The 22091-nt window shown below is 38.1% G+C and overlaps 2 protein-coding genes across 2 annotated transcripts; one reads left to right on the top strand and one right to left on the bottom strand.

The window, feature by feature from the left end:
- Nucleotides 1-3435: 3435 nt before the first annotated feature.
- Nucleotides 3436-6467, bottom strand: LOC119786050 (sialidase-3-like). The gene is made up of 3 exons (XM_038289122.1): nucleotides 6338-6467; nucleotides 5946-6185; nucleotides 3436-4491 (listed from the first exon to the last, which is right to left on the bottom strand). The coding sequence occupies exons 2-3, from the start codon at nucleotides 6168-6170 to the stop codon at nucleotides 3484-3486; spliced, it is 1233 nt and encodes a 410-aa protein (XP_038145050.1). The 5' UTR covers nucleotides 6171-6185; nucleotides 6338-6467; the 3' UTR covers nucleotides 3436-3483.
- Nucleotides 6468-10731: 4264 nt separating this feature from the next.
- xrra1 (X-ray radiation resistance associated 1) lies at nucleotides 10732-18292 on the top strand. The gene is made up of 15 exons (XM_038289079.1): nucleotides 10732-10737; nucleotides 12350-12445; nucleotides 12517-12589; nucleotides 12664-12761; nucleotides 14235-14383; nucleotides 14789-14893; nucleotides 14983-15080; nucleotides 15527-15657; nucleotides 15739-15832; nucleotides 15935-16053; nucleotides 16787-16957; nucleotides 17074-17215; nucleotides 17320-17435; nucleotides 17546-17651; nucleotides 18077-18292. The coding sequence occupies exons 1-15, from the start codon at nucleotides 10732-10734 to the stop codon at nucleotides 18238-18240; spliced, it is 1668 nt and encodes a 555-aa protein (XP_038145007.1). The 3' UTR covers nucleotides 18241-18292.
- Nucleotides 18293-22091: the final 3799 nt, after the last annotated feature.

Consider the following 22091-nt stretch of genomic DNA (forward strand, 5'->3'; position numbering starts at 1 on the left):
GCTTATGATAATTAAAGCACATGGATGGCTTCGTGTTTTTCAAAATTCCACCCAGACTTTAGCTGGAAGGTTCATCGTTATTTTTGTACATTTCGGATAAAAACTCCAGATTTTACAGTACCGGTATTCCTTTTTTTTTTTTTTTAGAAATGCAACTTTAACTGCTCATCATAAGCCTCAGAGCCTTAGATCTTTATTGAAATTATTTTACTAACAACTGCCAGATTGTCAAGATAAGCTAATAAAACCAACATATATAAAAACATTCCTAGAGAAATGTTCTAGTAACAGGTGATGACCTGGGAGAGGCTGTAATGTAAGGAGGCCGACGCTCGAACCCTATGACAGATCAGCCTTTGCACACTTAGTTCTCGCTTTATAGATGTGTTATAAGGCTTAAATTAAATGGGGATTAAAGAGAATGACTTTATTCCTTTTTCTTTACCTCTCCTCATTGCACAAGATAAATGGGTCCTTGTTCAGCCGTGTTTGTCACAGCTGCTGTTATTTTACACGTTTTACTTATTGCTCCGTCTTTGATCAAACTTAAATAGGTAAAGTTCAAATAGAAGAAAAATACTAAAGTTACATTTATATAAAGGGTTTTTTGTTTCAAATAACTTTGATTTTGTAGGGGAAAAAAAGTTTTATTTTCTAAAAATAAAGGTTTAGGGTTTCCAATTTAGAAATATTTTATTGTATTTTTTTTCAGGCCTTTGGAAGTCAGACATTGGAGGTGAAACCAGCAAGATTTGTCTTCTGGGGATCGCATTTAAAACAAGACAGCAAGGCCTTATTTCTCCACATTATGTGCATCCAGAGTCTAAACTTCTATGCCAACATAGATATTGTGCATAGAACCTACTCATTACAAACAAAACTGCAATATTAGATGATTAAATCTCCACCTTCCACATCAGAATTCTGACTTTAAGGGATTCTCTAACAGGGAACCCAGACAACTGAAAATAACAATCTGTGTATAAAATTGGATTATATTGCCTTGATCAGATTACACATATATTCTTAGATTTTTATTTGACTTTTTTTGTTTTTTAAAGTGCCTTGAGATAATATCTGAGATAAAAGTGGCGCTCTATGAATGACCTAAAGTGAACCGCAGATAGAACAAGGAAGCCATTAGATATTTCACACTTTGCATAATTCTACTACTAATCCACCTTTAGTGAAACTAAGCCTTTTTCTATATACAACTTTAGCTAACTTATTTTTTAGTGTAAAATTTAAGAAAAAAAAAATACACCTAAGAAAACATTATTTTGATATTATTAAAAAATATTATTCATTGTTTCTTTATTTAAGGATTAATTACTAGATTTTTTTTTTTATCTTAATGCAAAAATCAGCAAAACGAAATTAAACTGTTTCTCCGTGTTTCATCTCTTCTTCGCTGCCTCCCTGTAAAATTCAGGAGTTTCAAAAGCTTAAAGGGCAAAATATCATCATTTTCTAAAAGCCATACCGCCTACAACCCTGGAAGTGTCAGATACTGTATAAATAAGTCATGATTGGCTTTTGCAACTATCTCTCCAAGCAGAGAAGTACATTTAAAAGATCATTATGAAATCTACAAATCCTGAGTTGCCATGTCACTCTCAGAACAACAGGAAGTAAAGCCATGTATGGATGAAGGCGTTCCATCCGCATCCACAGTGTCTGATGTTCTGCATAGGAATGTTCTCTTAAGAACACAAAACATTTAAGCCGTTCATGTTGGATGTGTGATCACTTATTGGCAAACCAGAAATACCATGGATCAAAGATATATATAGAAACATTAGACTGCAGCTGTCCTTTAAGAGAAGTTTCTCATGTAAAAAAAGTGATTTCTTCCAAAGTAATTCTAATTTTTCACACGTCCTCTGTCAGTGCAAACGTCTACAGATCACAATAAATCAAAAACCAAACCTCCTGCATTTTTATCCACAGTCATTGGCTTTAGCTGCATTTTTTTTCAATGTCCTAGCCAAATCAACATTCATCACTATTCTAATTTCCCGTGTGTAACACGGACATGAAGAGATTTCTTTAGGGACAGAAGATGGTTGTATGGAAACCAACTGCTGACAGCAGTGATCCTTTACTACATGTCTCCAAGCTACCGCCCTCAAACAACAACATATCGCACTTTGGGCTAATTGGCATCTATTTCTTCCTTTTATGAAATCAAACTGAAGTTGGTAGACATTGTGTTTTAAAGCGATCCAAACATAAAGTCGTGACTCTTCAGGGAATTTAAGCTGCCACTGTCTCTCTTCCTTTATATTTTTGTTGTTGTTTGTTTTGTTGATTTTTTTAAGATTTTTGTCATTTGCTTCCAGCAGATTCCTGTGAGCTCCTGCATGTAGATTAAATCGAAATGTATTTTTTCTGCTCTCCATCAAAGCTCTAAACCGCCAAATAAAAACTGTGATTGAAGGGGGAAAGTTTACGATCTATAACATTTTAACTTTATTTTAATGTTTTTATAGCATTTATTATTATTTAATTGATCTTAGAATTTGGATCATCTTTGTGGATGTAAGTATGAATGTTACGTGACTTTTAAGGGTAACCTATACTTATACCCAAGGAAAATTTAGTTGGATCTTAAAGGAGTATAATCTAATCAGGTAAATACAAAAACTATTGTGAGCAAGAAGCCTGAAAACATTTAAAATGAAAACCTTCTTTAAAAAGAAGGAAAAAAATATATACATATGCCTTTAAAAATCTCATAGCTCCTTTGTACTTACAGGCAAACTTACAGCAGCACGCATACATCTTTCCATGTACAGACTACTTCATTTCATTTGCATGAGTTAGCATAACAAGAAATAATAATAAATAAAAAAAATTGCAGATGCGGATCAGTGTATCTGGTCTCTTCAATAATGAGCTGCATGCTTACCTCCCCACCCCTGCTTTATTGACAGCTTTATGGCATTCACTGTGACCTTCACAGCCGACAACGCTGCTGCAAAGCTTCCGTAGAAAAACGACACGGTAGAAGGCATATGTGAATTAGAGTATACTAAATGTAAAGGAGAGGACTGCATGGAGAGAAATCTGCAGACTAGTCTGCAAGGCCCCCTATGATCATAAGAAAATAAAGAGGTAGGCTAACTCTGGTGAGAAGTGACACTTCAGTAAGATGCTGAAATGGCTTTGAAGCGCTCAAACATGCCACACAATATTTGCTTAAATAAAAATATAGAACACTTTTACACTGCATGCTTCAAATCAACCACATTACCTATTAAAATAAACTCTTTCTAATATATGCTTTTGCATAATTAGGATAAGACTTACTTTACTGAAGGAGACGAGAAAACTCATGACTGGTGCATGCATCACTATCTCCAGAATGTAAAACAAGTAGTAAACACAGATGAATGTAACCACACAGCACATTGAAAGTGTTTTGCTTGGATATTTTTTTTCTCTGGTTTTGAGATAACATAAGGAGAGATTTATCAGAATTCAGACACTCTTTTTATCTTTCTTATCGCCCGTCTGCATGACATCATTGAGAGAAAAGGTGAGGAATGCGATTTGCTCTAGTTCGCTTTCCTTCCCGCACTCCATCAGGCAGGAGAACTGATCCTTGTCCACGTTGTAGGCCAGGTCCGAGTAACCGCTCGGCCCCCTGTGGATGATCCTGGGTCGGTCCCAGCCCGACGAGTGCAGGGGGGATCGGTTCAAGTATACGCCCATGTCCCGCCGGTCGGACTTGTTGGTGGGGTGCATGAACAGGAGCCACGTTTGAGTGTCTGGTGAAAGGAGGGAGGTGCCGCAGGCTTTGCTCTCTGTGTCGTCGTTGGGGACAAACTCGGGCGCCGGGAAGCCGATGACGCTGCCTTGACACCCCGAGGGCTGCTCGACCAGCTCCCTGGCCATGTGGGGCTTATCGAAGTAGACGCCGCTGTTTTCACTCAGGGCTTCGCATCTGTGGCCTCCAGTGTGCCGGGCGTTGCAGTAAAGGTGGCTCCTCCCCTCGTGGTCGATAATCTCTGCCATTTCACACTCACACGACTTCTTCTGCAGCATTTTGCCGATACGCCATGTCTGTCCAAAGTCCTCGCTGTATATGGACAGCGCGCGGGGGTACACAGTAAAAGGAATGGGGTAGGAGCAGCATCGGTAGGGGACGTAGTAGGCATAGGCAGGAATGATCAACCTGCCGTTCTCCATCTGAACGCCGTGGCCCGGCCCCACGGCGAAGGTGGCCCATTTGTGTATGGTTTCCCCGATCACGCTCTCCGTCAGGTCCCTGGCTTGGCTCCAGGTTTGCCCGTCATCGCTGCTGCTCACACAGCAAAGGCGGGCTTTATTCTTACCTGTCACAATCTGCTTCATCTCTGTAGTGTTTCCCCAGATGCAGACGAAAAACAGGAAGAGCGTCTTGCTGTTTTTCTCATACACTGGGCAGGGATTCATGGTGCGGTGGTTCGGCAGGCTCGCCGTAGAAAGCTCCTGACTGGAGGACCACTGAAGGACAAAAAATTTAACATTATGAAGTTGTTATCCACTGACATGTAAAATTACATTTATTCTAAATTTTGCAAATTATAATCCCAAATTAGGATGAATTTCAAAATGATTTGACATGATGGATAAGGGTCTGTCAAGAGAAATATGTGAAAAGTTCCTTTCTATTAGCAAAACCTTTTTATGAAAAACAGAACTTTAACCAGCAGATGCATATTAAGAGTCCAGATAATCAATCCAAGGATTATGGATTGTTGTTCTCTATACAACCTGACTGACTTCGAGTCATTCCAATTTCTAGATTATATTGAAAGCCACTAATCATTTTTCTTTGACTTAAGAGACTAAAGAGGGGAGCGTGGAGACGGTTGCAACGTCTTTTTGCTTTACTCTCAAATTCATGCAGGCTAGTTGTATTTGAATGACAAGATTTAAACATAGTAACCTCACATCTATCTGCTTCACAACCACAGAGGAGCATCAGTTAGAAGCCTGACATTAGGCTAACAATGTGTAGTTTTTATTGCATTATTCAACTATTTTAGCTGATTATTTGTCATTTTCCTGTCACATAGCATATTTGGAAGAAAATAAGTTGGAGGCTATGCTGCATCCTAAACCTTTAGAGATCAATTTGATGACCCCTGACATATGAAACATTATTCTCTACTGCATTCAATAATTTGGCTTTCATGTATCAGTCAAGACACATCAGATCTTCACTATTGTGCTCATGAGGAAGAAGCTGCCACCCCATCTACCATCTTTGAACTAGCTGTGCTTGTTTAAAACTTCAGTTTTGCCCCATGGTGTCTATACCTGTTAGAAGCCAAGACACTAATGATTCTATATAACTTTGCAATCGCAAAAAAAAAAAAAAAAAAAAAAAAAAAATAATAATTAAATATAGGAATTGTTTACCTATATTGTCAGTTCTCTCTGGAGGAAATATGGGATGTACCACCATCAGAATGGCTAAATGAGTCTTGGTTAAATTAATGTTGCAGCTGTCACATGTTGCAACTGGTCCCAGTCTACCTTACTGAATTGTGCTGGTCTATCCCAGGACTCTGCAACCTGCAGCTTAGGAGCCAGAATTGGCCCTTTGGACCCTCTATATTGGCTATAGAGGCTAAAAATGCCCAATTTGGAAGCTTTAGTGGGTTTTTCATACTATCTCTGTGTTGTTTTTTCTGGAACAGAATGAGAATAACAGAACAAAAAAATGTTTATACATCAGTTTTCTTTTTGTTATCACATTGGAACCTATGTTTTTTTGTTTTGTTTTTCCTCATTTCAAAACCTAAAAAAAGACAAATCAATGTAAAATTATGTACAATTTGTGGCCAGTATTATTTGGGAGAAAAGGGGCTGTTTGGATTTCAAAGGCTTTAGTTTGTTTTTGTAACGTTTACCTGTTAGGCACTGCTCTATATTAACAAATGTGCATTAACCTGAACAGATCCATCCTCCTGGAGCAATCCTCTTCTCATAACCAAAAGTTTAGCGTTGTGATCTTGAAAGGAGGTCCTTTTCTCTGCAAAGGCGAGGAATGTGTGGCAGTGCCTCAGGTAGAGGAGAGCTGGGATCCTGTATGTGATCCCATCGGATTCTCTCTCAAACAAAGTAGTTTTAGGAGGCTCCTCCACGCTCACACCCTTTGATGATCTGTTCCCCATGGTGGATGAGAGCTCCTGCAACACACACATCAAACACACGCACACTAGCCTCGGTTGCTTTTATAATCTAGCAATAATAACCTTTGACAGAAGGAGTTCACACTCCGGTGCCTCCTCACACAGAGACCAACAGGCCGTCTGCATGAAGCATAAAACACGGAGCTTACCTTCACCTGTCACGCGTGACCTGCCTCTACCCTCGGCTCGGCGTCGGTGAGTCCATTTAGGTGCAAAACCAGGAACCTGTGATGTTCACGACACCGAGGCTGGAGGTTCATGCAGGAACGAAGACGCCGATGAAACAAGAAGTCATCTGACGTTCATTTCCGGAATCGACCGCCCTCTCTCCACAAAAAGTGACGTCGAGTTTAAATAGATGTTTCATATTTTCTTTTTAAGAATACGGGACGGGTTATTACGTTTGTTACTATTTGAAGCCACTTAGGTTACCAAGTATAAAAAAACACAAATTAAGTATTTAAAGTCTTTTATTATCAATTTTATTAAGAAAAATCCCTGTATGACTTGGCAGGGTACTATTTTGACCAATGCAGCTACTCTTTGATCAGTTCATTTTTGTTTTTCTCCTATAAACCTATTTCGCTACCGCCCCCTGCTGGAGGAGAGGACCTGTTCTCTCCTTTCATCCAGTTGCTAGGATACAGAGCGCCACTTTGTTGTTCAGGATCAGGTATACAGGCAGACAGAGGCTTCAAGAATGTAAGAACAGGCATGAAAAGTTGTTTGGCGTCGAGAAAACGGGATGACTTTAGAGCCTGCTGTGTTAAATGACCGGCAGAGGTTGACTAAAAGGTTATTTCAAGCCAGGAGATCACAGAAAGGAAGGGAAGAGGGTGAGTTAAATTAAGGCATATTCAACAGCAGTTTTCAACATGTTTGAGTTTGTTTTTTACACATCGCTGCAGTTTGCAAAAATATCAAAGCAAAATTTATTTATATTGTTTTTGCATAAGCAAAATGAGCGGCTGTTTACCTTACCGTACCCCAAACCAGAACAGTTGCTGTCCAACATTCATATAAAAAATTGGTTTATTGCAACACTGTGATATTTGGAAATACTACAGAGAAGATATTTCTTTGAGTCAATTTTACCGGCAAACATGTCAGTTTGGAGTCATCCGAAAAAAAAATCTTCTGGAGATTTTGGTTTACATCTGATGTGTTTTTAATTGACCTTCAGTCGGTAAAGTGTTTGCTTTTTCGTTTCTTCTCAACTTATCATCAAGAAAGCTAGAAATATGTATTACAAAGCGATTTAGAATCAAAAATATTTCAAGAGCATAACAACAGATCATCCAGGAGGATGTTCTCAATGGAGAACCCTAAACAACATGTAAGTTGAGGATTCAGCAAGGAGAAACTGGAATGGGAAAACTTTGCATCGATGGGACAGATAAAGACAGAAATTCCTCCTGAGTAACATTAACAATAAAGCCTTAATGCCTTAATGATGGAACCAACCTTAAAGGTATAGTGGAGGATGTTCTTTTTCTGGGTGGATCATCAAAATAGGTGGTTCTCCTAATTTTCAATCATTCTGGTGATATGTTTACGTGCTTGTCCCCATTTTCACTTACTTGTGGTGAGTCTGACATCAGGGGCGGATCCAGGATTTTTCAAAGGGGGGTGCGCACCTAAGGGTCATGGGGTCACGGGGTCAAGGGTCACGGGGTCACAGGTCAAGACAATGTGAGGCTAAAAGACCAAAGAATACCATCTTCACTCTTTCACACTACCCTAATTATTCATCCAAGGGTTTTTAATTGATAATTTTAATGGATGAACATAAGTAGAATTAGCATGATTACATTATTGTAATTAAAAAAGGATCTCTCGGTTTTTAAAGCATGCACAAGGTTAAAAGGTAGTTTGAAGAAAAAAATGATCATCAACAATTAATCAAACAAGGAGATTCTTTATTTCCAGAAATGATATTTACACAGAACATGAAATAAAAAAAACCCAAGGACTTGGGTTCAAGTATAGTTCAAGTAAGACAAAGGAGTTTTTTAGTATATTTTAACAAGATAAACTGTTGAAAAACAAAAAAAAAAACAAAGTTAAACCGCACAAAGAATATTGTTCTCTACTACAAACTTTATGATGACGATAATTGGTTTACAAATGTCAGCCTTCTGGGATGCTTCTGGGCAAATATGTCTATGATTTTGTTGATGTCTAACTGAATGTCCTTGTGCACATACAAAAAAAGCAAAGCCACAAACCTTTCCTGTCCCGTTGTTGAACTCAGCAAAGTTTTCACTGCTTTAAGACCCGAGTTAGCACTTTCCACAGAAGCACTGGTAACAGGTATGACTGACAGAAGGTGAAGAATCATATAAATGTTTGGGTAGCACTTCATATTTGTTATCTTTAGAATTTCAGGGAGAGAGCTGGGTTTTTCCACTGATGATGACCACTTTGTGTGCCACAACTTCACTTCCTGCCTGAATGTTGATCCTGACGGTAGATCATCTTTATATGATGTAAAAATGATAAAAAGTCATACTTTTCCAGCCAGTCCCTCTGGCATGTTCTTTTGGTCACCCCACTGGCTCTCCGGTTGTCTTTAAATTCTCTGGCAGGGAAACTGAAAGATTTGGGTGGTTTTCTGGTCTGAAGAAGCTGGAATTTTCCAGAGTCATCCATTTCACTAATCCGGTCCTTGGCCTTTGATATATCTGTAATAAGATTGATATTTACATTGTCAATTTTGTATGGATGCTGCTGGAGTTGTAAATTTGCCTACATGAAGCTTTTGTATAGTCTTGCTTTATTATGAAATAATTATTATGAAATGTAAGATTTCAAGATTAAGCAAAAAAGTCAATCGTGTAAAACAAAAACAAAATTAGTTGTTTTGACATTGAAAAAAATACAACTATTACTACTACTATAAATACTACTATATTTCGTAAGTTGTTTGGGGCAAATCCGCTTGGTTGAGCGCCGGCTCTTCAGTTGTCTTTACACGAAACACGGTCCTTGTTGTTCATCTGGAAAATAAAATAATTTTTGTGATCAGGGGAACCTTGTAATCTCAGGAGGAGCCACAAAACAATTTAATGTTGTGTTTTTATAGTAAATTATTAAATTCACCGAACACATATCACCAGGTGCACAAAACTGAATATACTTAAAAGTAAATTGTATTTTTATTGTAAAATATTAAATGCACTGAAAACAAATAACACCAGATTTGTAGTTATCATATCACAATGTTAACAAGACTCCCTTAGACTCCAAGCATGTGCTTAGAGCATTCATTGATTTGGATCCTTACCAATTGATAAAAGTTAGTAATGTTTTCATAAAGGATACCATTCTTATTTTAACAGTACAACACATGTGGTACAGGTTTAGACCCAAAAATACATACTACAAAATAACTATTGTATGCATGTCAATGGCAACTAATGTTGCTTATTTTTGTTAATTGTACACTCTTTTTATTACTTATCAAACACTGCAATTTAACTTTCCCGTTACTGGTTAAAGTATTCCTACCATTGCATTACTTTGCAACTTTAGACAACTTGTTTATCAACAATCAACAATGTTGATAATGTTTTCTCATTATCAACATTTTCTAGCAATCATCATACCTTTTATCTGTGTGTCTCCAATATCTGAACGTTCATACAGGTCAACGCTGTGGTCATTTTGTGCCAGGTCCACTGAAGAATAGAAAACAAGATATAAACATTTCAATCTGTGTTATTTAGATTATAGATGTAAGCCTATAGGAAATAAAGTGATAAAGTTGGTTTCTACTTACCCTTCTGTTGGATTGGACCAGAATCTTAAAAGAGATGGTTGTCTGGTTTTCTTGTTTGGCCTTAAATCTTCCAGGTCTCCTCGTTCTCGCAAAGACGCCATTGTGGTATGGCAAGCCGATTGGGCCAATAATCGTCCGTACAATAACGCGCAGTTCCAACCGATATTTTACGCGAGCGCGCGTTTTTTACGTCACCGCACGTTTCCAGCCAGAAGGCGCGGTGACGTAAAAAACGCGCGCTCGCGTAAAATACGGGTTGGAACCTCGCGTTATTGTACGGAAGATTATTGGCCCAATTGGCTTGCCATATCCCAAAGGGGGGTGCGCGCGCCCCCCGCGCCCCCGCCTGAATCCGCGCCTGGACATAGTGGAAAAATGGCAAATCTTCTTTTGGAAAGTAAGCTTGTATGAGATATGCAAACAGCAACTTTTAAACATGCGTGCACATGGAGAAATGGGCATGCTCACGCACACGTTTAATAGGTGTTCCCTCTCAGGAGCGGGTACAGGGTTGTGCATGTGCATCTTTTTTTTAAGTGGAGCGGGGGATCTTTTCAAAAATTCACAAAAATCATCCACTGTACCTTTAAGGATAAATACACTTATTTGATAAAAGGGATTTAAGCAGCATGGCACTGATCCGTGTTAGAATAGCATATTCACTCATTCATGGCTAAAAATAAAGACAAATTAAAATAATAGCTCCGATTAGTGAAAGTTCAGACTTAAATTTGAATGAGATGCTGTGGGATGACTATAATCATGCCGGTCAGGCTTAAAATTTTATTTAAACCATCTGCAAAGTAGAGAACCAAGAATACTTAACAGGGATGTAAAACATAAACTGTCCGTTCTCACAGTAACCTGCTGGTAAATGTTTCCTCCAGGAATGACATTGACCATTTGGTAGATTCAAGAGGCAAATATTATTTTCCACAATCAAAAGTTGTTTTGGATATTTTATCCAATTTAGATTTACAATTTGAATCTGCTTTAATGTGTACTTGCTCAGGTTTTTTTTTTTGTCAGAGATATAACCTCAAACATTCAAGGGTGACCAAAAAATCCATCCATGCATCCTATTTCTGTCATGCTTATTACTGCTGGGGTCGCGAGGGGTGCTGGTGCCTATCACCAGCTGTCTACGGGCGAGAGGCGGCGTACACCCTGGACAGGTCGCCAGTCCATCGCAGGGTAACGAGCATTCACGCACATAGTCACACCTAAGGAGAATTTGGAGAAGTTGTGGGAGGAAGCCGGAGTACCCGGAGAGGACCCACCCATGAACAGGGAAAACATGCAAACCAAAAATGACTAAAATAACTAAATAAAAGATTTTTTAAATATTTCTTAGCTTTGGTTTTTATGGCAATAGATCCATCAGCATGGGAGAGGAGGCTTGTATTTTGAAAGTTCTTGTGGAAGAAAGCGGATCTTGTTGTTAAAAGGTGGTAACCACAATGTGTATGCAGATTTATAATGAGTAAAGGTGAAGTGTTAAATAAATGGTAATTACCCAAACCTTGAAATGGCTTCAAGTCTGGTGCTAAAACATTTATTCAGATCAATAATTATTTATCGGTTATTGAAAAAATCGTCAACTATTTTAGTCATAGATTAATCATTATATATATCTATATCTATATCTATATCTATATATATATATATATATATATATAGATAGATAGATAGATAGATAGATAGATAGATAGATAGATAGATAGATAGATAGATAGATAGATAGATAGATAGATAGATAGATAGATAGATAGATAGATAGATACACATTTTGCATTTAAGATAAAAAAAATCCTTTTAGTCCATCAATGCAGAACTCCTCAAGTGGAAAATTTTTACTTTCATCTGGTTTGATTCTATTAAATAAAAAATCTTACTTAAGGAAGCTTTTGCTATCCCCTTATTAACTGATTTATTGAAAAAATAATTGAAAGATTAATCGATTCATTAGCTGTAGCCCTATTCAACTCCTAAAGTTATTCGAATAAAAGATGTAGGGCAATGAATGTATAAATTACTTCTTTTTTTTTTATGTAATGATAGCAATTTTAAATTCTGTAAAACAGTAAACTTAAAATCATTAGATTTCAAAGGTGGTAAATCTGGGATTTAAAGGCTTGGAGTTTATATTTTAGTTTATTTTGTAACCACTTGTTATCTTCAAATTGGAAAAATCAGCTAATTTGTTATTTTCTCTCAAATCTAGATGCAGGTCGCTTGTTTAGGGCACAGAGAAAGCAGCACAGGGAGAACAGGAAAGGTGCAAACAATGAGGGAAAAGTTGAGACCACATTAGATGGATGCCTCTTGGTGAGAAACGGTACCTTATATTGCATCATTAAAAACAGCTTCTGAACCCCAGTTAGTGATCTGTTTATCCCTGCAGCTCCGGTTACACCACATAGACGAGCCATCTCAGCTCTGCTCTGTCGTCATCAGTGACCAGAAACTGAATTCTGTAAGAAGCTTCACATGTTGTTTGGCTTTTTAAAGGTGAAACTGACTCTAAACACTTTCCCGACCTTTTAGGTGGAGCCAGAGGAGCTTAAGGCCTTTACAAACGTAGCCTACATCAATGCGTCCGATAACTTCCTCTCTTTAGGTGATGCTAATTCCTCGTCAGCCTGATTTCCCTCTTTTTCTTGCTTCCCTGTTAAATTCTGTTATCCTCTGCAGGATTGTTCAGCTGTTTCCCGTCTTTGAGAGAACTTGATCTGTCTTTAAATCGAATCAGCAACATGGTCTTTGATGCTGCTGCATTCCCTCACTTGGAGGTAAGACCTTGATATCATGACAATGACCTTGAAAACAACCTGGAGACGCAGAAAATTATAATTGTAAAAGTATCCTTTGAACTCAAGCCTATTAAATTAACCCTGCATGATAAAATGATAAAACAGGTTTATTTAAAATGTATAAACATCAGATTAATGCCTTCAGTTTTAATAAAGTATACTTAGTCAAAATGAATGGTAATGAATGTATTTATTCCATATTAGTGAAAGCCCTTTGGGAAACTCCTCCAACTCCCATTGTCATTGTGACACAGCACACACAAGTGAACACTGCACACCATGAAATTGCATTTATGCCTCACCCGTGCAAGGGGGCAGCCCTCAATGGCGCCCCAAGGGAGCAGTGTGGCGGGACGGTACCATGCTCAGGGTACCTCAGTCATGGAGGAGGATGGGGGAGAGCGCTGGTTAATTACTCCCCCCACCAACCTGGCGGGTCAGGAGTCGAACCGGTAACCTTTGGGATCCAATTCTGACACCCTAACCGCTCACCCACGACTGCCCACGATATTAAGTTTACTGCTGAAATTACATAAAGGTAACTTGATTATTATGCAATTCAAATAAATCAACTTTACGTATTCGAAATAAATACACTAATTAGTATTAATTTGAGTAAGTATACTTAATTAAATTCACATTACATTTATGGGTTTTAAATAAATAATCTATATTAAATCAATGCATATGCATCATTCAAGGTTTATTTAATAGATTTGTGTTAAAATAGTCTAAAAAAATTAAATGGAAATTTATGTAATTAAATTACATACATTTTACAATTTGGATTAAATATTTTTTGAGGGTATTTATGGTGCAAAACTCTAAATATAAGCCAACAGCGGAAGAAAACCTGTTAGTGGCTTTAGATCTAGGTCTTGGATGGAGATTGGAATAAATAAAATAAAGAATCTGCAGCAAATGGAAGGTGAATTGGAGGAAGCAGATTTCCATAAAAAAATCACCAAAATAAGAGACTGTGTAAGTATTTTTATTATAACTGAGTAAAATAAAACAAATGTACACACTGTGCTTTTTTTCTGTCTAAAGAAAACCAGCAACTTTCTATGTACAACAATATAAAAATTGTGCAATTAATAGCAGACGTGTGAACGCTTTGAGTTCTCTGGGAGCTGTGATGGTTTCAGAGTTCTGCTAGGAGGAAGAACCAGCACTAACCAGGGTGTGAAGTTCACCTTCCAGCTGCGTTAAATCAAATTATATTCAAGTCTGAGAGTGGCCTACTGTAGTCAAACTAAAGACCTGACTGTGACTGAGGATTACATTCAGGTTATTCAGGATGTTTTGGCACACAGATCAGCCTCTGCACATACAGAGAGGGTTGGCAAATACTCCAAAAATGCTACAAACATTACAAATAGTTTTTATTTTTATATGATAAACTGAAAACGTTCTGACTATTTCTAATTCAATTTGTTTAAACGTTCACAGGTCTTAGATCTATCCTACAACAGATTACCACCTGAGGATTTACTCCCTCTCGGTCAGATCCCATGTCTTAAAACTCTTCATCTGTCTGGAAATCGGCTCCATAGTCTTCCTCCTGGTTTTGGTTCCACTCAAGCGGATCAGTCTGATATGTAAGCTCATCAGGAACTAAAGAGGCTACTTATAGAATTTAAAGGTTTTCTTTATAATCTACTTAAAACAAATCTACTAGGTTGTGACCAAATAGGTTAAAGTATGATAGATGTGAGGTTTTTATGACAGTTTTTTTCTTTTCTTTCATCACTAACACCCTTTTATGCTGAAAATAAATCCTATTTTAACATTGCATTGGAAAAACCTTTGAAGTTGTGTTAAATCTGACCAAAGGGTGGCGCACAAGTTCATCAAATTTCCAATCCTTTTTGAAACCACCAGTTTTAGACACTACCTATTTACCTGCATTATTCAGATTATTCACTGCTCATCTGTACGTATGAACAAACCTCAGAGTTGAAATGAACTGCAAACTTTTTCTCTCTATATTTCTGTATTCGTAGGTGTTTTGATCAGGGAGCCAAACAGTTTGAAGCTCTTGAAGTCCTGATGCTTGATGACAACAGATTGACTTCTAGTGTTTTCTACAGCCTCAGGAACCTTAAGAGGTATTTGTAAGGTTCAGGGTTTGTTTTTATGTTGTTGCTTTTTTTTAAATAAAACTCTTATTATTTATTTCTCTATGCACCGTGCACAGGCTGAAGCTTCTAAACCTACAGGGAAACCGTATTTCTGAAATACCTCATCTGGAGATGCAGGAGGGTCCAAATCTGGGAAGGCAAAGTGAAGATGAAGGTAAAGAGGAAGGAGATTTTTTTCTTTCCATCCTTCTCTCTATGAGCAGTAATATAAACACAGCTCCTCACCCAACGTTGTCTGTCAGAGTTCCAGTTTTATTTATTTGATGAAATAAGTAGATGCGGATCATTGCCCTGCTTCGGGTATTCTATATAGCCTTAATTTCTAAAATGCACCATTCAATACTGAAATGTCTTTATTAAATCATTTAAAATGCATATAAAATGATGAATTAAATAATTGCATGTCAAATAAAGTTTATATTTATCTAATAATTAATATAATTCATTTTATATTCATGAATAGATATAGATTTAAGTATTTATATGTATTTTTAGGGCATCTCAGATTAGTTTCTGGAACTGGATGGACGGACGGATGGACAGATGGATATTTTCGACAGTTATAATCTTTCCTAATAATTCTTTTCTTTCCTCTTTCAGCCCACACAGAGTCTAAAATCGACCACCGTCTCCAGATTATAGACTTCTTTCACTCAGAGAGGGAGGGAGGCTTTAGAGGCTCCAGTCCGTTTCTGCCTGAACTTCAACGCCTCAGTCTAGCTGACAACGAGGTGGGCTGCTTGATGACATTTTAAACCATTTATGGTCGTCTGTCACATCTCATCTGTGTTTTGTTTTCTTTTAATCACCAGATCATATCAGAGGAAGCTCTGGTTCCTGCGGCTCTTTTCCCCAAACTTTGCGAGTTAGATATTCACTCTAACCCTCTGATCAAAAAGAAAAGAGGTTTCCCTATATTCTAAAGTTTTTAATTTGTCTCTAAGTTGGTTTCTGAATTGTTTAAATGTCCTTTTTTGTTTGTTTGTTTGTTTGTTTGTTTGAACCCAGGAGACACACCTTTACTGACCTACTACCTTCAAGAAAAACTTGGAATAACTATAAAGAAAAAGATGGTTAAAGATGTTCTGAAGTTTCCCCACAGGATGTCTACTTATCCAGGATGGGAGGTCGGGTTGTTCTGTTCCATGAACAAATAATGACGAAACTATAGACTTTCTTTCAGTCCTCTAACCGCCTTTCAATTGAACCCAGAGAAGATTAAGATGCATTCAGCTGATCATTGCTTGAAATAAAGGTTTAGATTAGAAAGGAGGCTACATACAAATAGAACTGAATAGAAAATCCCTTCATTGTCACACAATGAGGAAATTCTGGTGTTACAGCAGTAAAAAGACTATAGAAAAAAATGGTTACACAAATGTGGACCTTAGCAACATGTATAAGAATAATATAATAGTGAAGAGTAGTGAAGATAAACAATAAAATACTGTACTGTAAAATGTTTTAACAATATGAAAAAACTGCACCTGAAGAATAAATAACCAGTATAAAGCTGCACTAAAAAAAAAATAATGCAACCTTTTTAAGCATTTACTCAATCATATTTAGTTATTTTAACACAATTGTTTCATTTTAGCAGAGTAGGACATAAAACAATTGTTTTAAAGTAACTTAATATGACTACTTAAATGCCAAAAGTGGTTGCATTATTTTTTTTTCAGTGTATGGACATTTTTACAGTAATTTGAAAATAGCAGCAACATCAGACATGTGCAAAATGACAGCAGCATGTTATTTAACTGGATAAGGCGGAAACTGTGCAAAATCAGCTTGAATGTAACTGACCGCCTGCTGGAACCTTTGCATGCATGGTTATACTTTTATTTTGATCCTTTCCAGGTTGAAGAAAGCCTCTCAAAGCTGTCACACAGGGCTTTTATACCGGATGCAGCGCATGTGAGACACAGGCAGGGAATCAGAGGTAGTAGGAGAGATCGGGGAACAACACGGTCCGAGGACAAGAATAAAAATACATGTCAGGAAAATGCAAAACAATTCTTTATTACTCAGGTATTTTATGGTTGGAATATTAAAACTGTGAGATTACTCTGGTTTAGAAGATAAAAAAATGTCAGGAAAAATTTAAAATGCCTTCTGTTTTACATGTTTTTCTGTTTAATGCTCAGATAGAGGGTAAAACTGAGCTCCAGCTGGATTCTTCTTCTAATCAGAAGGAAGCTGCACAAAACAAAGAGGGAAATAGAATCATGCCGAAACGACCCACATGCTACGACATGATAATGGATGCCAAACCACTTCCCTATATCGGTTGGAGGGATATATCTGCAGCTGTTTGATATCCAAGACAAAACTCTGACTATACGTTAATCCCAGAGAAAATTATGCCCTTCTCTGCTCTTCTCTCACAACAGGAATTCAAACAGCTGTCTGGATGCTGGAGCGAACACTAAGGAAGCCGAACATCTACAGAGACTCCAAACCAAGACTTGATAGCATCCAGACACCATACAGAGAAATGAAAAAGAGGGTCTGTTTTTTGTTTTTTTTTTGTTGTTTCTTTTTACCACAATCCCTGCTTCTAGATTCGTATAAATCTAAATGTGCTGTTATGCTGTCTTCTGCTTTTCCTGGGAGCAGATAAAGGACCTGCCACCTCTGAAACCGATAAAACCACCGACTCAAAGGGTTGAGGAGTTGATAAAGGAAATGAAAGAAAGTACAACAGTCAAAGTTGTAGCCTTAGGTATGCAGGTCTTCTGTGCTCGCCACACATTTTGGCATCTTTTGCTTTTAATCCTTTGCACAATCTCCTTTTACCAACAGAACAGCTCTTTTTCTATAAACCTTGGCATGGTTGAAGCATACAGTGAGACAGATCTTTGCTTTTATGAGTCCTAAATCTGATAGAAAAACTGTGGAGGCAGCAAAAGTTTAGGGCGATTCAGGGAGGGCTTTAGAGCTCAAGTGCTCAGAGCTCAACGCCAAAGATGTCAGTGGATATATATCAGTGGAAATATGCAAAAGGCAGCATTTTATAATGGGGGATGACTGATGTAATGCCAATAAAGACTTATTGAGATAGGTATCATAAATTTTAGGATTATAATGACAGAGAAATTCTGTATAGCTATTCACTGCCAATTAATTATCGCTGTACTTTCTGTGCAGGCACTGCTATTCACAACAAAGAAGTTAACAGAGCAGATTATCAAGAAGCTGTACGTCTGCTGAGGGATCTAAAGAAAAAACACAAGATGGTCTATGAGAAAACAATGGAACAAGAATCCAGGGTTCAGTTTGAAAGACGCAGAGCTGAGCATCCACCTCTGTAGACGACGTTACTTTGAGTGAAGTGGAAGAAAATAAAACACTTGTCAAAGACAACAAGTCACGATTACCTTTCTTTTTTCTAATACCGGTAATAAAGACAGATTCTGCACAGCTTATAAAGATCCACAGAACTGAATGAAAGAAAAAGCCATGCAGTGATTATGCATCCACAGTATCAAACTTCAAATTGAACTCTCAAGCACAAGTGTCTGCAGATATGATTTCATCTGCAGAAAATGTATTTATCTAAGCTGCCTTTTTGTAATGTTTTGGGGCAGCTGCTTGCATCGCGGCTGTGACCACAGTTAATCCACTAAATATGCCTCCTATACATTTCGCAGGGTTTAATTGCAAAGATGAGCAAGTGGTCATTTTTAATTTCTTAGACAGATTTTATTTTATATTTTTAGAGAAGCATTTGTAACCTTTGGCCTATTTTGTTTCAAACAGAGCATGAACCAAAAAAAAAAAAAAAACCTGAAAAATACATCCTCCTAGGTCTGCAGACACACTTAAAATAATTTTAATCTGGTATTTGTTAAGAATATAAAGTATTATTGGTTGTATATTATCCCCTGAGCCAGTTATTTATAAGCAGTTTTATCAGAAATGAGCAAAGTGCTTCAGAGCTGGAAGTGTTTGAAACTCTAAACAGACCTCTGCTTGATTCAGTATGATTTATGACCCAAATTACTGAAGCAATTCCCCTCTGAGTTCCGGAAAATTAACAAAGATGTCTTACGACTACAAAGAACAAAAAGCTGATGCATTTTACTGAAACGGGTTGATTGGAGCTATCCTAAGTTTCCAGCTCTGCTGCGCTCTCGCTGCTCGTCCGCTCTTTGATTTCATGGTTCTGTTGCTCATATGACTTCCATTATTTGTTTTCTGAGCAGCTTGCAGATGTGGAATGCACATCCAGCCTCAGTGGAATAAATCTGTTGGCAGCGTCAGGACATACCAAGTGTTTCGCATGTTTACATTCATATAGGAATATCTATCTCCTTCTGTTTGGAATGGATGATGAATAACTAATTTGTTTTCCAACACCAAGTAAACTGGTAAAGGTAAATAAATAGATGCCTTGAAGAGGGTGTCCATTACTCAATTAGTTTGACGCACAAGAAGAACAGCCTGGCAGCTTGTCCATCATAGATTAAATTCTAAACTGAACCCAAAGGGTAGAAAAGACAATTTATATTAACAGAAAATTTCATTTTTACCCAGTAAATTTAACAGTTTAGTAAACAAATCTAATCAAATTTATTTTTATGTCCATTCAGTAACGATTTTTAGCCAAATGAAGTTTAATGAAGGACCTAACCATTACCAAGAATGTGTTTGAGTCTCTGATGTTAAGAGGGTGACTTTTTTGGACTTATATGACAATTTAAGAAGTGAAGACATCTAACAAGGGATGCAAATGTTTCAGGGCCTCCTTGGTAGTCTTAAATTATATGATACCAGACTGACAGCAGGGTTTAAGCTGCCTTAATTTTGGTCCAGAACATAATGTTTGCCTCCTACAATAGACTAGACTAGTGCTGTCTTAAGGCCAATTTATACTTCTGACGCATAGCCTCTGCAACCATCGAATCACTGTGCGCGCCCATGCCCCTGCACAGAGGCTCTGCCACCGTCGTCGCGCACCTAGAAACAATCCTGATCACATGTCGGAAGGTCGTAAACCCGAGCAGACCTCAAGCGGAAGCGCGCAGACAAAAAGCAGCTGTGATTGGTCCTCGGTATGCCTTTCCGGCTGTCTGTGTGGTCGTCCGCGCTATTTTTAAAAACCGAGGAGTAATAACAACAATGGATAACCACAACCAAAGGTTGATTGAGGAGGTTGAGAAGTACAACCCCTTGTACGATGCCTCAGACATGTTGTTTTGGCAATTAAACACTGCCGCTGCCGCTGTCGAAGAAGTTCCCGTGAACATCCGCCAATGTTCTCGCTAGTTCTAGAATAGTCTCCCTCTAGCACTACTGCTGTGTGTCTATAGAAATTCCAGACCGACTTTGCAGAAGCATACCAGCAAAACTGGTGCGCAACCAGACGCAAGCAACATTTGATGTGTGCGGTTGCAGAAGTTAATCCACCCTTTAGGCCTTTCTCTTTTTCCGTGAAGTTGATGGGGGGGTCCGACATCATGCCTCTTACTTACATCATGCCAGTAAGATGGCCGTGCAGCCATCTCTCAAAGTAGAACAGCAAAATCCCCTACTGGTTCACAAATGGCAAAACCAGTTGTGGAATTTACTGTCACAGTTCTAGAAATGTAAACTTACAAGCTGAATTCTCGCTGTATTTGTGTGTTCACAAACGCATGACAATTCGTCCTGTCCTGCTCCAACAGTTGAACACTGACACAAAAAGAATTGCCCAATCACATTGCAATATTATGGTTTAGGAAGGGACCCATAGCTGTGATTAGAAGTAAGAACTGCAAACCCCATAGCCGAACAAAAACAAACATGGCAATGCAGAAGGATGCAATGCCAAAAGCGTAAATTGTTACGTGACCCAGTTCAGGGTCCTCCTGTCCCTCAATGGGGGACAAATCACCTGGACAAATCAGACCGGAGCAGTGGGAGATCAGTGCGAGTAAACAGAACCAGGACCAGGCTGCCAGCCGTGTCATCCTCTAGAACCATGGAATCACAGCAGGAAATTGGAGGAGCGCACTAGAGCGAGGAGAGGATGCAGAGTGGAAAGCCCTCTAGGGAAACAGCACCAGCATGGAAATGGTACAACTGGCTAGAACTAGAGAAGCTAACTGAGGAGGACCAGTGTAGCACAGCAGCAGATTGGATTAGTCCACCAGGGAGACAGAACACTGAGGGCCAGTTAGATGACGAAACAGCCCTTCTAGATCTACGACTAAATGAAAACAGTTTTTTAATTAAGTCAACTTAATTCCTTTTAAGAGCAATCCAACTTCATCCATTGTCAACATTATTTTCTCTATCTTCCATTTGTAATTTAAAGAATAAAGCTTGTCTCAGCAGCGCTCCCTCTTTGTAACTCACAGCCACATCTAGCCCGACTGGATTTCACAATCCAAATGTAACCAAAAGACTTTTCAGCTTCATTCGCAGGCAAGGCGGCGATTAAAGGTCACTTACTTAGTCGAAATTGTACCTCTCGCCTCCCTTTAATCGCCACTGTCGCCTCGTTCAACTTTGCTCTGCTTTTCTTCACTCAGCTTTGCTTCGCTCCAGATCTGCCCTCTATAGAGGTGAAACGGGAATCCTTTGTTCCAACTGCGAAAATTTGCATTCGATGTGAACGTGCCTTCACAGAAATTCAAAGATCTACGTGTTTTTTTTTCTCGCAGATCAAATTTACCTCAAATGGCTGCATATTTTATTTGAGAATAAATTTAGCAAGTCATTATAAAAGATTAAATTAAATAGGTAGTCCACCTTTTATAGCAATAGACGTTCAAATAGAAATCTGCTTTTGATTTGACTCAAGAAGCAAAGGTTACTGCAGCAATTAATAACCTGAATGATGACACCAAACACTTGCGTCCACTCTGAAAAAACACCTCACATCTTTATTGGTAAAATTACTGTTTATGAGAAACCATATTTTCCAGTGTAGTGGGGCTCACCCTTTGAAGGTGGCTTATGTGTGTGGTGCCAAACTTCCACCGTATCTGAAAACAAAAAGTCTGAAATGTAATATTAATCTATAACAATCTTAAATGAGCTATCTTTAATCCTACATTTTGGTTCCAGGACCACTCAAGAAAAAACTCTTTGAGAAGATGTTTACTAACAAGATACAGTCTCCCACCCGGGGAGTTCAGTTAATTACACATTCTGCAGGACAAACATGCTGTTTCAA

This window comes from Cyprinodon tularosa, unplaced genomic scaffold, assembly GCF_016077235.1.
Source record: "Cyprinodon tularosa strain WSP-4 unplaced genomic scaffold, ASM1607723v1 ctg263, whole genome shotgun sequence".
Taxonomy (NCBI): Eukaryota; Metazoa; Chordata; class Actinopteri; order Cyprinodontiformes; family Cyprinodontidae; genus Cyprinodon; species Cyprinodon tularosa.